This window comes from Sabethes cyaneus, chromosome 3 (genome assembly GCF_943734655.1).
Source record: "Sabethes cyaneus chromosome 3, idSabCyanKW18_F2, whole genome shotgun sequence".
NCBI lineage: Eukaryota > Metazoa > Arthropoda > Insecta > Diptera > Culicidae > Sabethes > Sabethes cyaneus.
This window is the reverse complement of record NC_071355.1, coordinates 14,146,673-14,161,400: the sequence shown is the minus strand read 5'-3', so window position 1 is coordinate 14,161,400 and position 14,728 is coordinate 14,146,673. Positions and strand designations below refer to the sequence as shown.

At 36.4% G+C, this 14,728-nt stretch overlaps 1 protein-coding gene across 1 annotated transcript; it reads left to right on the top strand.

Annotated features, from left to right (window-relative positions):
• The first annotated feature begins 5,749 nt into the window (after window positions 1–5,749).
• LOC128742917 (juvenile hormone esterase-like) lies at window positions 5,750–7,846 on the top strand. The gene is made up of 4 exons (XM_053839413.1): window positions 5,750–6,017; window positions 6,084–6,344; window positions 6,406–7,445; window positions 7,500–7,846. The coding sequence occupies exons 1-4, from the start codon at window positions 5,802–5,804 to the stop codon at window positions 7,786–7,788; spliced, it is 1,806 nt and encodes a 601-aa protein (XP_053695388.1). The 5' UTR covers window positions 5,750–5,801; the 3' UTR covers window positions 7,789–7,846.
• Window positions 7,847–14,728: the final 6,882 nt, after the last annotated feature.

Sequence of the window (14,728 nt, the reverse complement as noted above, 5' to 3'; positions counted from 1 at the left end):
CATAATCTCGAGTTTTGCAAGTTTCTGAGGAGTTCATGGGTGTTTTAATATACAAGTTTTCCTCACAGTAGAGTAGAAAACAACTCCCCCCATTGCTTAGCCCGATAAAATAAAGCGGCTAGCATTTAAATATTCGTCATCATTACGAACCATTTCGCCGAATACCATTTTGCGGAACACCAATTCTTGGTTGACCATAACGCGGAATATAGAATTTCGCAGGATACCATTTCGCGAAAAACCTTACGCGAGATGTACCATTTCACGGAAAATCTTTTCGTAGAAAGTACCATTTCGCAGGGGTGACCCAACTGAAGGAAAGCAATAGAGGTCAACAGATCTAGAAAAATAAATAAACCTAGATAGAGGTGATCTCTACGGGGGCTGCCCTCCGCAGTGGCCGGCGCTTCCGACGGCAGGTCGCTGGCAACACTCGCGGCCTGTGGCCGTCTCGCGCTGAATTATCTAATGTTACTATTGATAGTTTTTGATGGTCTTGTTATTGATTAATGTTGAATTGAATTGAATGTATTTCGAATATAGGCTTCAAGCCCTTTACCCATTCTTAAATCTATACAAGTAATAATGACTATAAATCTAATTTTACAGGTTACAAAAGTTACAAAAATTACAAGTCATAAAATAAATAGTCTAGAGTTAACGTAATTGTCCTCTGAAGTATAAACTAAGTCTATGCCTAATCACATCCGAGCTCATGCCAATGGTTATAATATGCTGCAGTGCATTGAAGGCATTCATGAAGCGAGAAGTAGGTTCGTGCTGCGAATAATTTCTGGACCGAAAAGGCGGCTCAAAGGTCCTGCGTTGTCGGAGTGTGACTGCACTATCGTTAAATATTAACCGACTGCTCAGAGGTTGGCTGTTTGTTCGTTCTGAGAGGATGTTCAAAAAGAATACTATGTCGGCTATTTTATGTCTCGAGTGGACCGTATCAATATCCACCAGAGAACACAGATCGTGATACGGTGGAAGCTGTTCTCCGTTCCATCTAAGATTCCTGAGAGCGAATCTTACAAACCTTTTCTGGATGCCTTCGATGCGCTAGATGTGCGTTATATACTGAGGACGCCAAATAATGCTCGCAAAATCGAGTTTACTTCTGACAAGGCCTTTGTAGATCGAAAGTACTGCGTAAGGGTCGTCGAGATCACGGCCAAAAATGTTTTATGAAAAAGTCTAAAATATCTCGAGTTCGATTATTTTTTGATTTACGCAAAAATTTCTGTTCTACTTGTATGAGAGTCGTTATCCCCCTACCACAGAGGTAGGGCTGTCGGTATTGGGGGCTTTTGGTGAAAACCGGTATTTCGGTATTGGCGTAGAAAATACCGGTATTGGCAGATTATTCGAAATCAATAGAAATATCGATGTTTTTCAGTAAATCTTTTTATTTTGAAACATTAGCATCAGTATTGTTGCTTAGCAAAATAGAATTGAAGCAGATATAATACACTTAGCGATTTAATTCCCTTACTATAGAACGAATTTTATTGCCAACATTTCCAACAATTGAAAAAATTTCCGCTTTCATCGATGTCTAACGGCTCTAAGCCCATCAGGAACTTTCCTTTCATTTCGTCAAATTTATAGTAGGGAGACCCGCCTTTAATTATTTACAAAATATCTTGCATTGTCGCTTCCAGCATAATTAATGCCTCGGTCTCCTACAGCCTTTCAACAATTTTTTCTCCATCCCCAAACCGGAACTCCTGCAGAACGTCATCCTCTTCATCATCGTTCACAAATACCTTTTCTTCTCTGTTATCAATCCCATTATTCAAAGATAGTGGGATGCAAATTTCATCTCCTTGTGTAATCAATGTATCACTCGAAAGACTTGAAAAATATTCCAAATTCTTTCCTGGCAGATCCTTTGTTGGCAAGAATGCTCAAAACGCGCAAAGATCCCCGTATTCTGATCAGAGCCCGGCATCGTCGAAACAAATAAATGAAGCTAACTTTCCCTTACATTCGTTTCATATATGAAGCGACTTGTTTCATTTGTTGAACAGAACGTTTCGAGCAAGCTTCAGCTGATGCTACTGACTGTGTCAAATGATGACGATTGACAGTCATGCACGATTTGTCGATGTTGAGTAGATTAATGTAGGAAATGTTACTCAAAATCAATTCAATTGCATTAAAAGTCTAGGCTGACCTTTTTCTGAATATTTGATAGAGAAATACAAATGAAACTTTAAAACCGGTCGTCATGATAAAGTGAAAATCGTTTCAATGACGCTGATTGAAGCCAGTTTTGAAACAAAGCGGCGCTGCTTCTGTTAAAACTGAAGCTTCATTACCTCATTGTTGAATAACAATTTACCAGTGTTGGGTACCACTAATTCACTAACCGAGCAATCGCGAAACGCTAATTAGGCTTCATAATTTATATTCAGACTAACCGAATTGTTGCTGATCCGTAATTCTAAATGAAGTGCCGCTGGTAACTTTGAAATTAATAAACGGTAGAGCATTTTATCCATTATTATAGGTTTTGATCTAAGTTTTATTAAGAAAGTAATAATTTGTACAGTGATAGATTACAATGCAAGTTGTTGTGATATGTTCAAAAATAAACTGGCTGTTAATTTGCAGTTTGCGATTAGTGATTAGCGAAATTTCCTCAATTATCGAGCAAATTGAATTGGTTAGCGTATTAGCGAATTAGCGGTGCCCAACACTGCAATTTACTATTATAAGTGACGTTTCTGGGCCCTGATATTGTTTCCTAAATTTGTTATTTGAGAGCTTCGAATAATTTGGTGGCTTTTGAATATCAAGTTGTTCAAAAATAAATTGAAACGCGACGACTGGCTCATACAATGAATCATTTTTACAGCAAAGTTGGTCTACTGTGCCTTAAACGGGTTCAAGAGCTAAAATAATTTGACCCACAATTGCACTCTCTTCATTTTTAGTAGTCGAAGAATCTCGTCGGCATTAACACCAAGTTGTTTTTCTGAGAGTTTTATAATCTTTTATCAAATTTAGTTCTTATTCGAATAAGGAGTTGGAAAAAAACAAGGAGATTAGAAAATACCGGAAATACCGGTTTTTTGCCTTTCTAAAACCGGTATTTCGGTATCTAAAAATTGGCCGGTATTACCGGTTTCGGTACTACCGGTACTACCGGTTAGACAGCCCTACACAGAGGTGAAGGGTCTCAAACCATCATTAAAAAAAATCCTGCCTTCAAAACCCCCCACATGCCAAATTTGTTCCATTTGCTTGATTACTTCTCGAGTTATGAGGAAATTTGTATTTCATTTGTATGAGAGCCCCCCTCTTAAAAAGGGAGAGGGGTCCTAATTCATCATAGAAAAAATTCATGCCTCCAAAAACACCCACATGTTCCATTTGATTAATTAGTTCTCGAGTTATGAGGAAATTTGTATTTCATTTGTATAGGAGCCCCCCCTCCTAAAGTGAAGAGAGGTCTCAATTCACCATAGAAAAAATTCTTGTCTCCAAAAAGCGCACATGTAAAATTTTGTTCCATATGCTTGATTAGTTCTCAAGTTATGCAGAAATGTGTGTTTCATTTGTATGGGAGCCCCCCTCTTAGTGGGGCGAGGGGTCTCTAACCATCATAAGAACCTTCCCTGGCCCAAAAAAACCCTACATGCAAATTTTCACGCTGATCGGTTCAGTAGTTTTCGATTCTAAAAGGAACATAGGTACAGACAGACAGAAATCCATTTTTATAGGTATAGATTTCCAGTAAAACTTCCAGTCCAAATCACTATAAATTTTAGTACAATTTCAAATCAAATTTCCAATTCAATGTGAAATAAAGGTCAAATTCTTTAAGGTCAAATTGATCCAAATTCAAGTCTAATTTTATGCCCTAGGTCAAGTACGATTTCAATTTTAATTTCTGGTACCGTGAAAGCACCTAATTCCGATCACCTAAGGCATGATTCATCTTTGAGTCCTCACTGACAAATATAGCTTTGATATTTATTTACACGGTATGTGTCTTTAGCAAGTATTTTCAATTATGTTTCATGGAAAAATACTAAAATACCTAAACTATTTACCGAAAGTTAAAAAAATGCATCAAAGTAAGATGTATCAGTGCACCTAATTCCGATCATCAATTATAAGGGGAGATTCTAATTCCGATCACGGCATGATGAGCTGTTAAAGTATAAATCTATTGTCAACTCGTACCGAATGGATCTGAAATGTATTGCATTTATGTAGTTTGACGACAATCCCCCTAACAGTCATCTTCTGCTTGCGTTAATGCTCATTATTATCATTAGCTTGATATTCATAAAATTTGTGTACCGTCATCCGGGGATACTTGCAACACTTTTGAACTTTGACTTAGTATAACTTTCGAAGTATATCGTTTAGGTCCAAATGTATGTAGCCAAAACTTGTATAGTGGTCAGTACTTTTGATTTATGATTTTAAGAAAAAATATAAACTAAATGAATCTGTAGAATGAACCGAAAATAGGGGTGTTGGGGTGTTACAAGAGATACTGGAGGCGTTTTTTGTTTCCCAATTTTGTCTATCGCCTTTTTAAAGTTATTCGGTGAAAATGCAGCATGTCGGTGAACTCCAAATTGCCGTTTCAAGGCACGTGGAATTTTTCACAATTTTAATTTTTCTGGAGATGGTGGTAGACAAATTAACATCGTACAGATGCAAACTTACTTTGTACATACTGTCTATTACGATAATTTCTCTTTTTACAAGTGCTACAAGCCGCGCCATATTGGAAGTAACAACACGAATTCATCGTTTCTTCTCCAAGTTCAAAATATAAACAAAGCTCAAAGTTGCTATTTGTTAGCTTATATGATGCACTTATTGTGTACAGGAACCAAACAATAAAAAATAATTCCATGTCAATGGACTGACGCAACTTTGCACATCAATTTTTCCTACTCTGAAAGTGAAATTACTTTCCAATCGTATAAAAACAAGCAAAATAATGATGTAATGGATTAAACTTAACTAAACAATAGGTAAACATCCCTTCTTTAAAATGGCATTGGGTACAAATGGTTATGTTAACAAACAAATGCGTTAGAGCTGTCAAAAGCGCGATGCGCCAAAGTGTTGCAAGTATCCCCGGATGACGGCACTTCGTTTTTGTCGGTTATTTCTGCGTTTGAATGATATTTTGATTCCTTGATCCTGTCCATGTCAAAAATCAAGTATGATGAATATTCACCAATTTCAAGTCTAATTTTAAGTATAATTCCAAGTTTAAGTTCAACTGCAAATTAAATATAACTTGCATCTAACTGCAATTCTACTACAGCAATGCATTTGCATACAACAAATACTTTTCAACTATGGAGCTTGAATTGCCTAGATGCCTGGCTGCAGGCGGTCAGTTTGATGCAAACAATAAAATTAAGCAAATCATTGAGTAGAATTGCCCGTCAGTACCCGTGAGCATCTCGCACCTCCCGAGCATGTAACCAGCGCACACACACGTTGCACCAACCATGTCCATTGTCGTCGAATAGCTTGTTGCCCTTATCATTTAACGGTGCCGGGTCGGTCTTTACCAGAGGGAATCGAGATGCACTTGACTTGCACTGACTGACATGCACTGATGTGCTAGAATTTCCTATACATAATCTCCTAGTCTCTAGTCTAGTCTAGTAGCAATGATGAATGTGCACGCTTTCGTTCAATTTATAATTCAAACGAAACTAGCGAGCGAGCGACAAAATTGTACGCGGAACAACAATGAATGCCGCGTGCCGCTATCAAATAGTTCCCAGTTCTGGTGTAGGATTGGCCCTGCGATGAGTGTCATAGTTTCGATCGTTGTTTGGAGTACTATACTAAGTCTAACGACTGCAGGGGTCGGACAACAACCAGAAGAGAATCCGTGTCGTGTAGAGTTTGACGATGGATCCGCTGGAGTGGGTGTTCTAAATCGGACGTTCAATGGCTTAGCCTATTGTGAATATCTGGGAATAAGGTACGCAGAGCCACCGGTTGGATCGTTACGTTTTCAAGTGTGTAGTTGAAGCTTGTGGATAGATTTCGAGAAAAAAAAACGAAAAAAAGTTTTTCTGTTTTAGGCTCCCGTTATTCGAGCTCCGAATAGTACCGAGCAATATGGCAAAGTTGGAAACATTTGTGCCCAACTGGATACTCTTGTGGCGGCTCTTTACGTACACGGAGATGAAGACTGTTTATTTCTGAACGTCTACAGCCCGTTGATACCATCTAGGAATGAAACTATGAAGAAGTTTCCCGTAATGGTGTACATTCACGGGGGAAGTTACGCGATTTGGTCTCCTCAAACGGATATGTTTGGCGTTGACTTGCTGATAGAAAACGTAATAATCAAATGAACTGTCTCTTAGAGTAGAATAACTAGCAAACTGTAACATTCTTCAGGAAATATTGGTAGTTTCGTTCAACTACCGATTGTTTGTTCTAGGGTTCCTTCACTATCCGGAGTACAATATAAGTGGCAATTTTGGACTCAAGGATCAGTTGGTTGCTTTGCAATGGGTGCAGCAGTACATTGAACCTTTCGGAGGTGACCCAAATAATGTCACAGTTCTCGGACAGAGCGTAGGAGCACATTCCGTCACCTATTACTTGTATCTGGAACAGTTCAGTGGGTTGTTTCATCGAGCGATTGCAATGTCCGGATCGTTACTAGCGCCTTCGGCGATGATATACAGGCCGGATGATTTCACACCAAAATACTTGAAGGCCGTTAATATTTCTTCAAAAGAACAATTGATGAGCGTTCCCTTTGCAGACCTATTTCTGTTCCACCCGAAGGCCAGGAGGTTTGTATTCGCAACAATTGGTCTTCCAATCTTCCTGCCGACAGTCGAACAGGAGGACAGTGAGGATGCGCTTGTGACGAAACCTGTCCACGAGTTGATTCTGGGGGAGCCGGTCAATCAGGTGCCGCTGATGATCGGAATGACCGCCTGTGAGTTCACTCCCTACTTCAGTAGTGCGTTCTATTTTGAAGCCGACGAAAACTTTCCCAACCACGATGGTGAAGGTCATGAATCGTTAAGGCTGGTGCTAGAATTAGTGCGAAAAGCCGCTAAACTTGCGCAGAAGCTGGACCCGAACGGGGTTGGTTGGCACTTTTATGGGAAGTTGAGTGACTTAGTGAACATGTACTATCCGGTGAAAAAGCTTTTGTGGACGTTGCGGGGAAGTGATTCTTATCAGGATCCAATCTACTACTATCGATTCGAGTTTGATGGAAAGTTTGGGAAGTACAAAAACAGGTTCTATAAAGGTAGTTTGGATGTGAGTTATCACGGAGCTACGCACGGCGATGATTTGGGATATTTATTTTCTCCGTATAATTTAAAAGAAGCATTGATCAATCGTAGTGATTTTATGGTGGAATGGGAGGTAAGCGAGAGAAATGTGGAACGTATTAGTAACTTCATTAAATATGGGTTTGTATAAAATCTCTAACAACTTCGTTCACTGGCTAATAGTTTCGGTTTTAGGACTCCAACTAAGGTCAGCCAAAGCAGTAGTGATAAGAGCCCTTGGGAGTCGTTCAATGGCAATAACTCCGAAGCTCAGTACCTGAATATTGATAAGCAAGTCGAGATGAGAGCGGATGACGATAGTTCCAATTACATTTTCCAAGTTTGGGATAGAGCTTATAACTGTTTGTTCTATTCTAATTGCACACCGACGCGGAAACTACTGGATAGAATCAATCGACAACTTAATAGTAACACTAGTGAAACGAATCTGATGAGTATATTCAACGACGAGAACGTAGTGTAGGTTTACGCATCGGCGATTATGAACCTTACAATGTTTCATTTGATGAGAAAAATATATATCAAAGTCTATAATCAGAAAAATTCTAAAAACTGTTTAAATTGTTGTTGCAAATTTGTTCTATAAAAGCCTTGATTCTGTGCCAGAAAATTATTTGAACTTATGCAAATTTAAAGGAATGGTTTTTTTTTGTTTAAAGCTGTGAAAAAATGCTACATTGATGGTAAAGTGGAGTCAGTTTTTTACGTAGGTAGGGTAATGTCGTTAGCGTCGGGTCACTATTATGGTCGGGCCGCCACGATTTTTTTCACTTTTAGTAACTCGTGATATCTATGTACAAGCATTGTAAAACTTCTTATTGTGACAGCTAACTTTTCATGATATTGTGAGTTTCAATCGTCTATTCAAAATACGCTTACTGAATCCAGTGATGTGAATTTTACAGAAAATATTTTCCAGGCGCAGTGAACTTTTCTCCAAGGAATGATTCATGAAACGATGCATGAAATGATTCATGCTCCATATGAAGACTATAGAAAAATGCCGTCCAGTGAGGTTTTTGGGGTAAGGGTAAAGCGAAATACCACAAAAGCGCTTATTGTGAAGGTTGGGCCACTTGTGTAGTCATGGTTGGGCCACCATAATTTTAAACGCAGAAGCATAATATTCGCTAGAGAACATCAGTCAAGTGGAATTTGATGAGAACAAGCAGAATTAATACGATAAAAACCTAGACTGTTGTTGTTTTTTCATTGTAGTAGCACACTTCGTAAAAGGTGATTGTAGTAATATTGATTTTATAAGATCGCCAAAATTTTGCAAAAAAGGTAAATTAAAAATAAGGTATTTGCACTTATATGGGTCGTTTTTCATGGAATTTATTTTTTTCGTGTCTCTATATAGATTTTCAATATGTATTTCTTGAATTTTCAGCGGTGGCCCAACCTGTACAACATGGCCGACTGTGACAACAGTTTTTGCCTTCACGTAAATGTCTATAACTTTATTATGTTTCAAGTAATCAGTTCAGAATTTTCCAAAAATGTACCTTAGTCTTAGACCTTTGCAACGATGTATTTAGATTTCCGAAATTCATTTTGACACGGAAGTTATGGACAAACGTTAAAAAGTGGCCCAACCACGACGACAATTCCCTATCTTATGGGACAGTAAGGGTGTATAATTAAAATCTGAAAATGTGTTCTTAATGAAAACTGGTCTGGTTCTTAATGTAACAACTCGTAAAATCTTTTCCATGAAATACCATTTTCTCTTTTCCGTGTTGTATTTTTCGTTTTCCGTTTCCTTTTTGTTGTTTTCTATATTCCTGCATTGCTTTTTGTTTTTCTGTTTTCCTGTTCATCTGTTTTTCGGTTGTTTTTTTATCGGATTTTTTTTGGTTTTTCAATTCTTAGTTTTTCTAATTTTCTGTTCTGTTTTTCAACTTGTTCTGTTTTACTGTTAATCTATGGAATTGTTTTCTGTTCTTTGGTATTTATTATATTCTATCTTTCTTGTTTTCCTATTTTTCTGTTTTTTTTTGCTTTTACTCGGCTGTTTTGTGTGATTCTGCTTCTCTGGTTTACAGTTTTTCACTTTAACTCGTTTTGCTTTTCTGCTTCTCTGAGTATTAGTTTTTCAGCTCTGCTGATTTGCTTTTTTTGTTTTATTTTTATTTTTTATTTTTCTGTTTTGTGTATGCTATTTTGCTGTCGTACTGTTTTTTTTTGTTTTTAATAATTTTTCGTTCTTCAGTTTTTCTGCTTCTCTGTTTGTCTGCTTTTTTGATCTTTAATTTCTGTGTTCCTGTTTTTTTCTTGTTTTTCAGTTTCTGGTTTTGATTTTTGTCTTTGTTTTTCCTGCTTTCCTGGTATTTGTTTTCAGTTTTTTTGGGTTTTCTAATTTTCATCATTTTTGTTTTTTTATTTTCCTTGGTTTTTTTGGTTTTTCGTATATCTGATTTTTAACTTTTTTTTGTTGTTTTACTTTTAAATTTTTCTTTTTCTATATTTTTCTGTAGGGTCATTACAAATATTCCATAAAATTTTTGTTCTTCCGGTGTTGTGCTACTGAAGGGGGGGGGGGGGGAGTGGAGCGTAAAAAACAAAGAGATTTTTTTAATTGAGCAAAAAAAATATGGCTTTTAGGCATTTTTACTCAAAGTATAAACGTGAAAATTAAATCTATTCTTGTTTTTCATATACCTATACGTTATTATATTCCATGAAAAAATCTACGAAAAAGGACAAAAACGAAAGATAATTTTTTTAGTCGATTTTCGGAAATTCTATAGTTTGGATTTCCATTTCTGTTTCATGCTAGAAGCGTTATTTCAACTCATACATTCAGTTTTCGAGTTTTTTAGGCTGTAGAATCCACAGACAATTGATTTTATAAAAAAAAAATTAACTCGTATCCTACAAACTATTTTTTTTCCGTCCGATTTCTCAAGCCAATTTCCAAGGAGGGGGGGGGGATGCGGCGCGACAAAAACTTTAAAAATAATTTGCAATGGCCTAATTGGCGTTTCTTCTAGGGGAGTGTCGTCGTGGTTGGGCCACGTTTTGGAATTCGCCCATAACTTTCGTTTCAAAAGGAATTTTGGAAATCTAAATACATCGTTGCAAAGGTCTAAGAATAAGGTATATTTCCGGAAAGTTTTGAACTGATTGCTTGAAAAATAAAAAAGTTATAGGCATTTACGTGAAGACAAAAAATGTTGTCATAGTCGGGCCATGTTGTACAGCTTGGGCCACCGCAGAAAATCTAAGACATACGTATTGAAATTCTATATAGAGGCATGAAAAGAATGAATTCCGTGAACAACGGCTCATATATGCACAAATACCCTATTTTCAATTGCATTCTTGCGAAATTTTGGCGATCTTGTAAAATCAGTATTGCTACAATTGCCTTTTCCGAATTGTACAACTACAATGAAATAAGAACAAAAATCTAAGTATTTATCGTATTAATTTTGCTTCATTTCATCACATTTTACGTGACTGACATTCTCTAGCGATTATTGCGCTTCTGCGCTTAAAATTATGGTGGCCCAACCATGACTACTCAAGTGACCCGACCTGTACAAATAGCGCTTTTCTAGTATTTCACCTTAGCCTTCCCAAACACCTTACTGGAGGAGATTTTTCTATAGTCTACGTGTGCAGCACAACACACTTCATACATTTTCAAAATTTATCTCGATAATTGCATTTCATGAATTGTTTCCTGAAGAAAAGTTCATTGCGCGTGGAAAACTTTTTTTGGAAGATTTAGTCACTGAATTCAGTACGGGTGTTTTGAATACACGATTGAAACTCACATTATTGTGAAAAGTTAGCTATCACAGTAAGAAATTTTACAATGATTGTATCATAGATATCATGAGTTACTAAAACTGTAAAATCGTGATGGCCCGACCATAACAGTGGCCCGACGATAACGACAATACCCTATAATTTTTTAGTTTTCAGTTTTTCGGTTTTTACATTTTCTGTTTTTCCTATTTTTCTATTTTTTAATTTTCTTTGCTCTTCAGTTTTCGGTTTTTCTGAGCAACTGTTTCATATGCTTTTGGTTTTTTGTTTCTGACTTTCTTCTGACTTTCTTCTGTTTTCCTGTTTTTTAGTTTTTCTGTTTTTGTTCTGTTTCTGTTCTCCTGTTTTTTAATATTTTTATTTTCTATTTTTTCTGTTTTACTGTTTTTCTATCTCACATGTTTTTTCTGTTTTGCAGTGGACTCTCGGAAAAGTTAATCGATTGGGGAATGGGTCGATTAACTTTTCCGAAATATTAACTTTTCCGAGTAGTCTGAAAAATCATCGAAAATGATAAATGCAACTGCGAAAAATGCATTCCGGGATATTTGGAAGTTGTAATGGAAAGAAATATCGAGCAAGACCTCTATGAAATAATACTTAGTTGCTTTCAGTAAGTTTAAAATAGTCGGTAACACTAGTTTACTTTTGTTTTTTCGTAGTCTGCGCTTAGATAATGTTCGTGCTTATTTTAGTTCCTTGCTGTTCCTTCTTTTGCATTTAAAATTCAATCTGAGTTGGCGCTTTTCCAGTATGTTATCAATAATCCTGAAGTAACTATGTGCCCGTATTGAGCTATTGTTGCAACTGTCTGGTACAAGAATTTAATTTAATCACAGTTATGACTTTGTATGAAACTGTGGAAAGGCGACAATAAACCGAAAAATGAGAAATAAAGATAAAAGGTAAACACACGTATGTGGACGAACGCTTTAAAAACCAATAAATTCAAACTCTCAGAAAAGTTAAGGCAAAAATTAACTTTTTAGAGCGTTGCATGGGAGCTGATATTCGCTTAACTTATCTGAACAATTAACTTTTCAGAGAGTTAACTCTTCCGAGAGTCCACTGTATTACTTTTTCTCGGTTCCTCTTTTATTTGTTAATCAGCTTCTCTGCTTTCCAGTTTATCGGTTTTTCTATTTTTCTATTTTTTTTGTTTTGTTTTTCTGCTTCTCTGAGTTTCAGTTTATAGTTTTATGTTTTGTTTTATTTTGTTTTTCTGTTTTTTTATTTTGCTGTTTTTCCTGTTTTCCCGTTTTTCTGTTTTATTTGTAGTTTTTGTTCTTCAGTTCTTCTGCTTCACTGTTTTCCTAGTTTTCTGATTTTCAGTTTCTCAGATTTTCTGTTTTTGTATTCCTATTTTTCTGTTTATGTTTTTCCTGCTTTCCTATTTTGCTGTTTTGTGCTGTATTTACTTTTTCTGTTCTTCTATTTGTCTTTTTACTTTATTTTGCTGCTCTTTCACTTATTTTTATTTTTCAGTTTTACTGGCTTTTGTATTCTTGGTTTGCTATTTTTCTATTTTTTTGTCTTTCTGCTTCTCTAGGTTCAGTTTTTCAAATTTCCTGTTCTTGATTTTTGTTGTTTTTTTTTTGTTTGTTTGTCTGTTCTTCTGCTTTTCAGTTTTTTAGTTTTCCTGTTTCTTTAGTTTTGCATTTGTCTGTTTCCCTTTTCTCCTTTTCTTTTTGTTTTTCTGCTCTCTGGTTTTTGATTCTACATTTTTTCTGTTTCATTGTTTTTCTATCTTTCTGTTTTCGTTAATTTGGTTCTCTGCTTTTTGGTTTTCTGTTTTCAGATGACCAGTTTTTCAGCTTCCTTTTTTTTGTTTTTCTCTTGCAATTTTTTAGCTTTTTCGTTTTTCTATATTTCTGTTTCACTGTTGTTTACTTAGTTTTTCTGTTTCTTTTTGTTTTTCTGCTTTTTCTATTTTCTGTTTTCCCGTTTTGGTTTTTTTCTGCTCTGCGGTATTTCTATTTTCGGTTTTAATGTTTTTCTGTTTTACTAATTTTCTGTTTTCTTTTTTTTTGTTTTCTGTTCTTCTTTTTGTTTTCTGTATTCTTTTTTTCCGTTTTCTATTTTTCTGTTTTCTGATTTCTGTTTTCTGTTTTCTGTTTTCTGTTTTCTGTTTTCTGTTTTCTGTTTTCTGTTTTCTGTTTTCTGTTTTCTGTTTTCTGTTTTCTGTTTTCTGTTTTCTGTTTTCTGTTTTCTGTTTTCTGTTTTCTGTTTTCTGTTTTCTGTTTTCTGTTTTCTGTTTTCTGTTTTCTGTTTTCTGTTTTCTGTTTTCTGTTTTCTGTTTTCTGTTTTCTGTTTTCTGTTTTCTGTTTTCTGTTTTCTGTTTTCTGTTTTCTGTTTTCTGTTTTCTGTTTTCTGTTTTCTGTTTTCTGTTTTCTGTTTTCTGTTTTCTGTTTTCTGTTTTCTGTTTTCTGTTTTCTGTTTTCTGTTTTCTGTTTTCTGTTTTCTGTTTTCTGTTTTCTGTTGTTGAATGTGAAACTTAAAAATTGCTTACGTTTTACATCATTCGTTATATTCTGAGACTTATCCCTTATGAGAAAACAACTTGATATTCTTTTCTCATAGGTATAATTGTTATCACGCTTAGGCTGACTTAAATGCATTTTAATCGGGCATATCCCTCCACCCGCCCGGCTTTCCCGACCCTTGGCAATTTTCGACAACCACGCAGCACACGTGCACCGGGATCTTTCGGGTGCATCCGAAGAACGGAGGTGCAGAATCACCTTCCACTCAACATGCTTCTCTGTTAAAAACAGAGTTTCGAATAAATTATCGAAAATTTCTTCCAATTTGCTTATACACCACTCATCAACGGCGGCAGCATCTGCACTCCGTACGCACTCGACGGGAAACTTCACACGAACCCTCCTCCCATGCCAGTGCAAGCACTGGCACTGGTTCTGAAGCCATACGTGCTCTACCTTCTTCTATTCTCTATCCGGTTGCTTTTGCTTTCATTCCAGCATACTCACAAAACCAATGCTGCCGACTGGCAGCTCTAAAAGCACTTATTTCTAGTTATGCTATATTAATACGATTACCGGAAGTAGAAAAAACCGAAAAAAAAGTCTACCCTTTCTACCTCCTTTTCAGTTCACTCGCTCGGTTCGAGCAACGGACGACTTTCCCTTCCTGCATGCTACCAATCATGGCATGCTGCTAGCAAGGTTTGAAAATTAAAAGTTTTTCGAAGGGGTAGTACGGTTTTTGTTTTTCTCTTTGCGTCTGCCTGCCTTGTTTTATTTTTCGACAACCCAAAAAGTAAGTCCTTTCGGAAAGGAAAAAACGTACCTTCCGGTGAAGCTTCTCTCCTGGCCGTACACATGTGGATCGATAAAAAATTCCCACGGAATGGAATTTCTCACCCTTTTTGTTGTTCTTTTTTCCGCAAGAAGGCGAACGAAGGGATGATTTTTAAAGATCAATAAAACGGTTTTCGGTATCTAAAATGGTAATCTCATCGATAAAAGTCGAACTCGATCCGTTCGTCGTTTGCGTTGGACTTTTTTTATCTATTTTACAATATCTATTCTCCCGAGATATGCGACCCTAGGCCAGCGGCGAGGAAAAGATAAAAGTGAATCTTCTTTTTCTTCCGCCTCAGC

Excerpts from the sequence above, each read along its gene's own strand:
- LOC128742917 (XM_053839413.1), top strand. The coding sequence starts at position 5,802 with ATGAGTGTCATAGTTTCGATCGTTGTTTGGAGTACTATACTAAGTCTA. Across the intron at positions 6,018-6,083 it reads TTGGATCGTTACGTTTTCAA|GCTCCCGTTATTCGAGCTCC; the intron begins GTGTGTAGTTGA and ends TTTCTGTTTTAG. Across the intron at positions 6,345-6,405 it reads TTGACTTGCTGATAGAAAAC|GAAATATTGGTAGTTTCGTT; the intron begins GTAATAATCAAA and ends AACATTCTTCAG.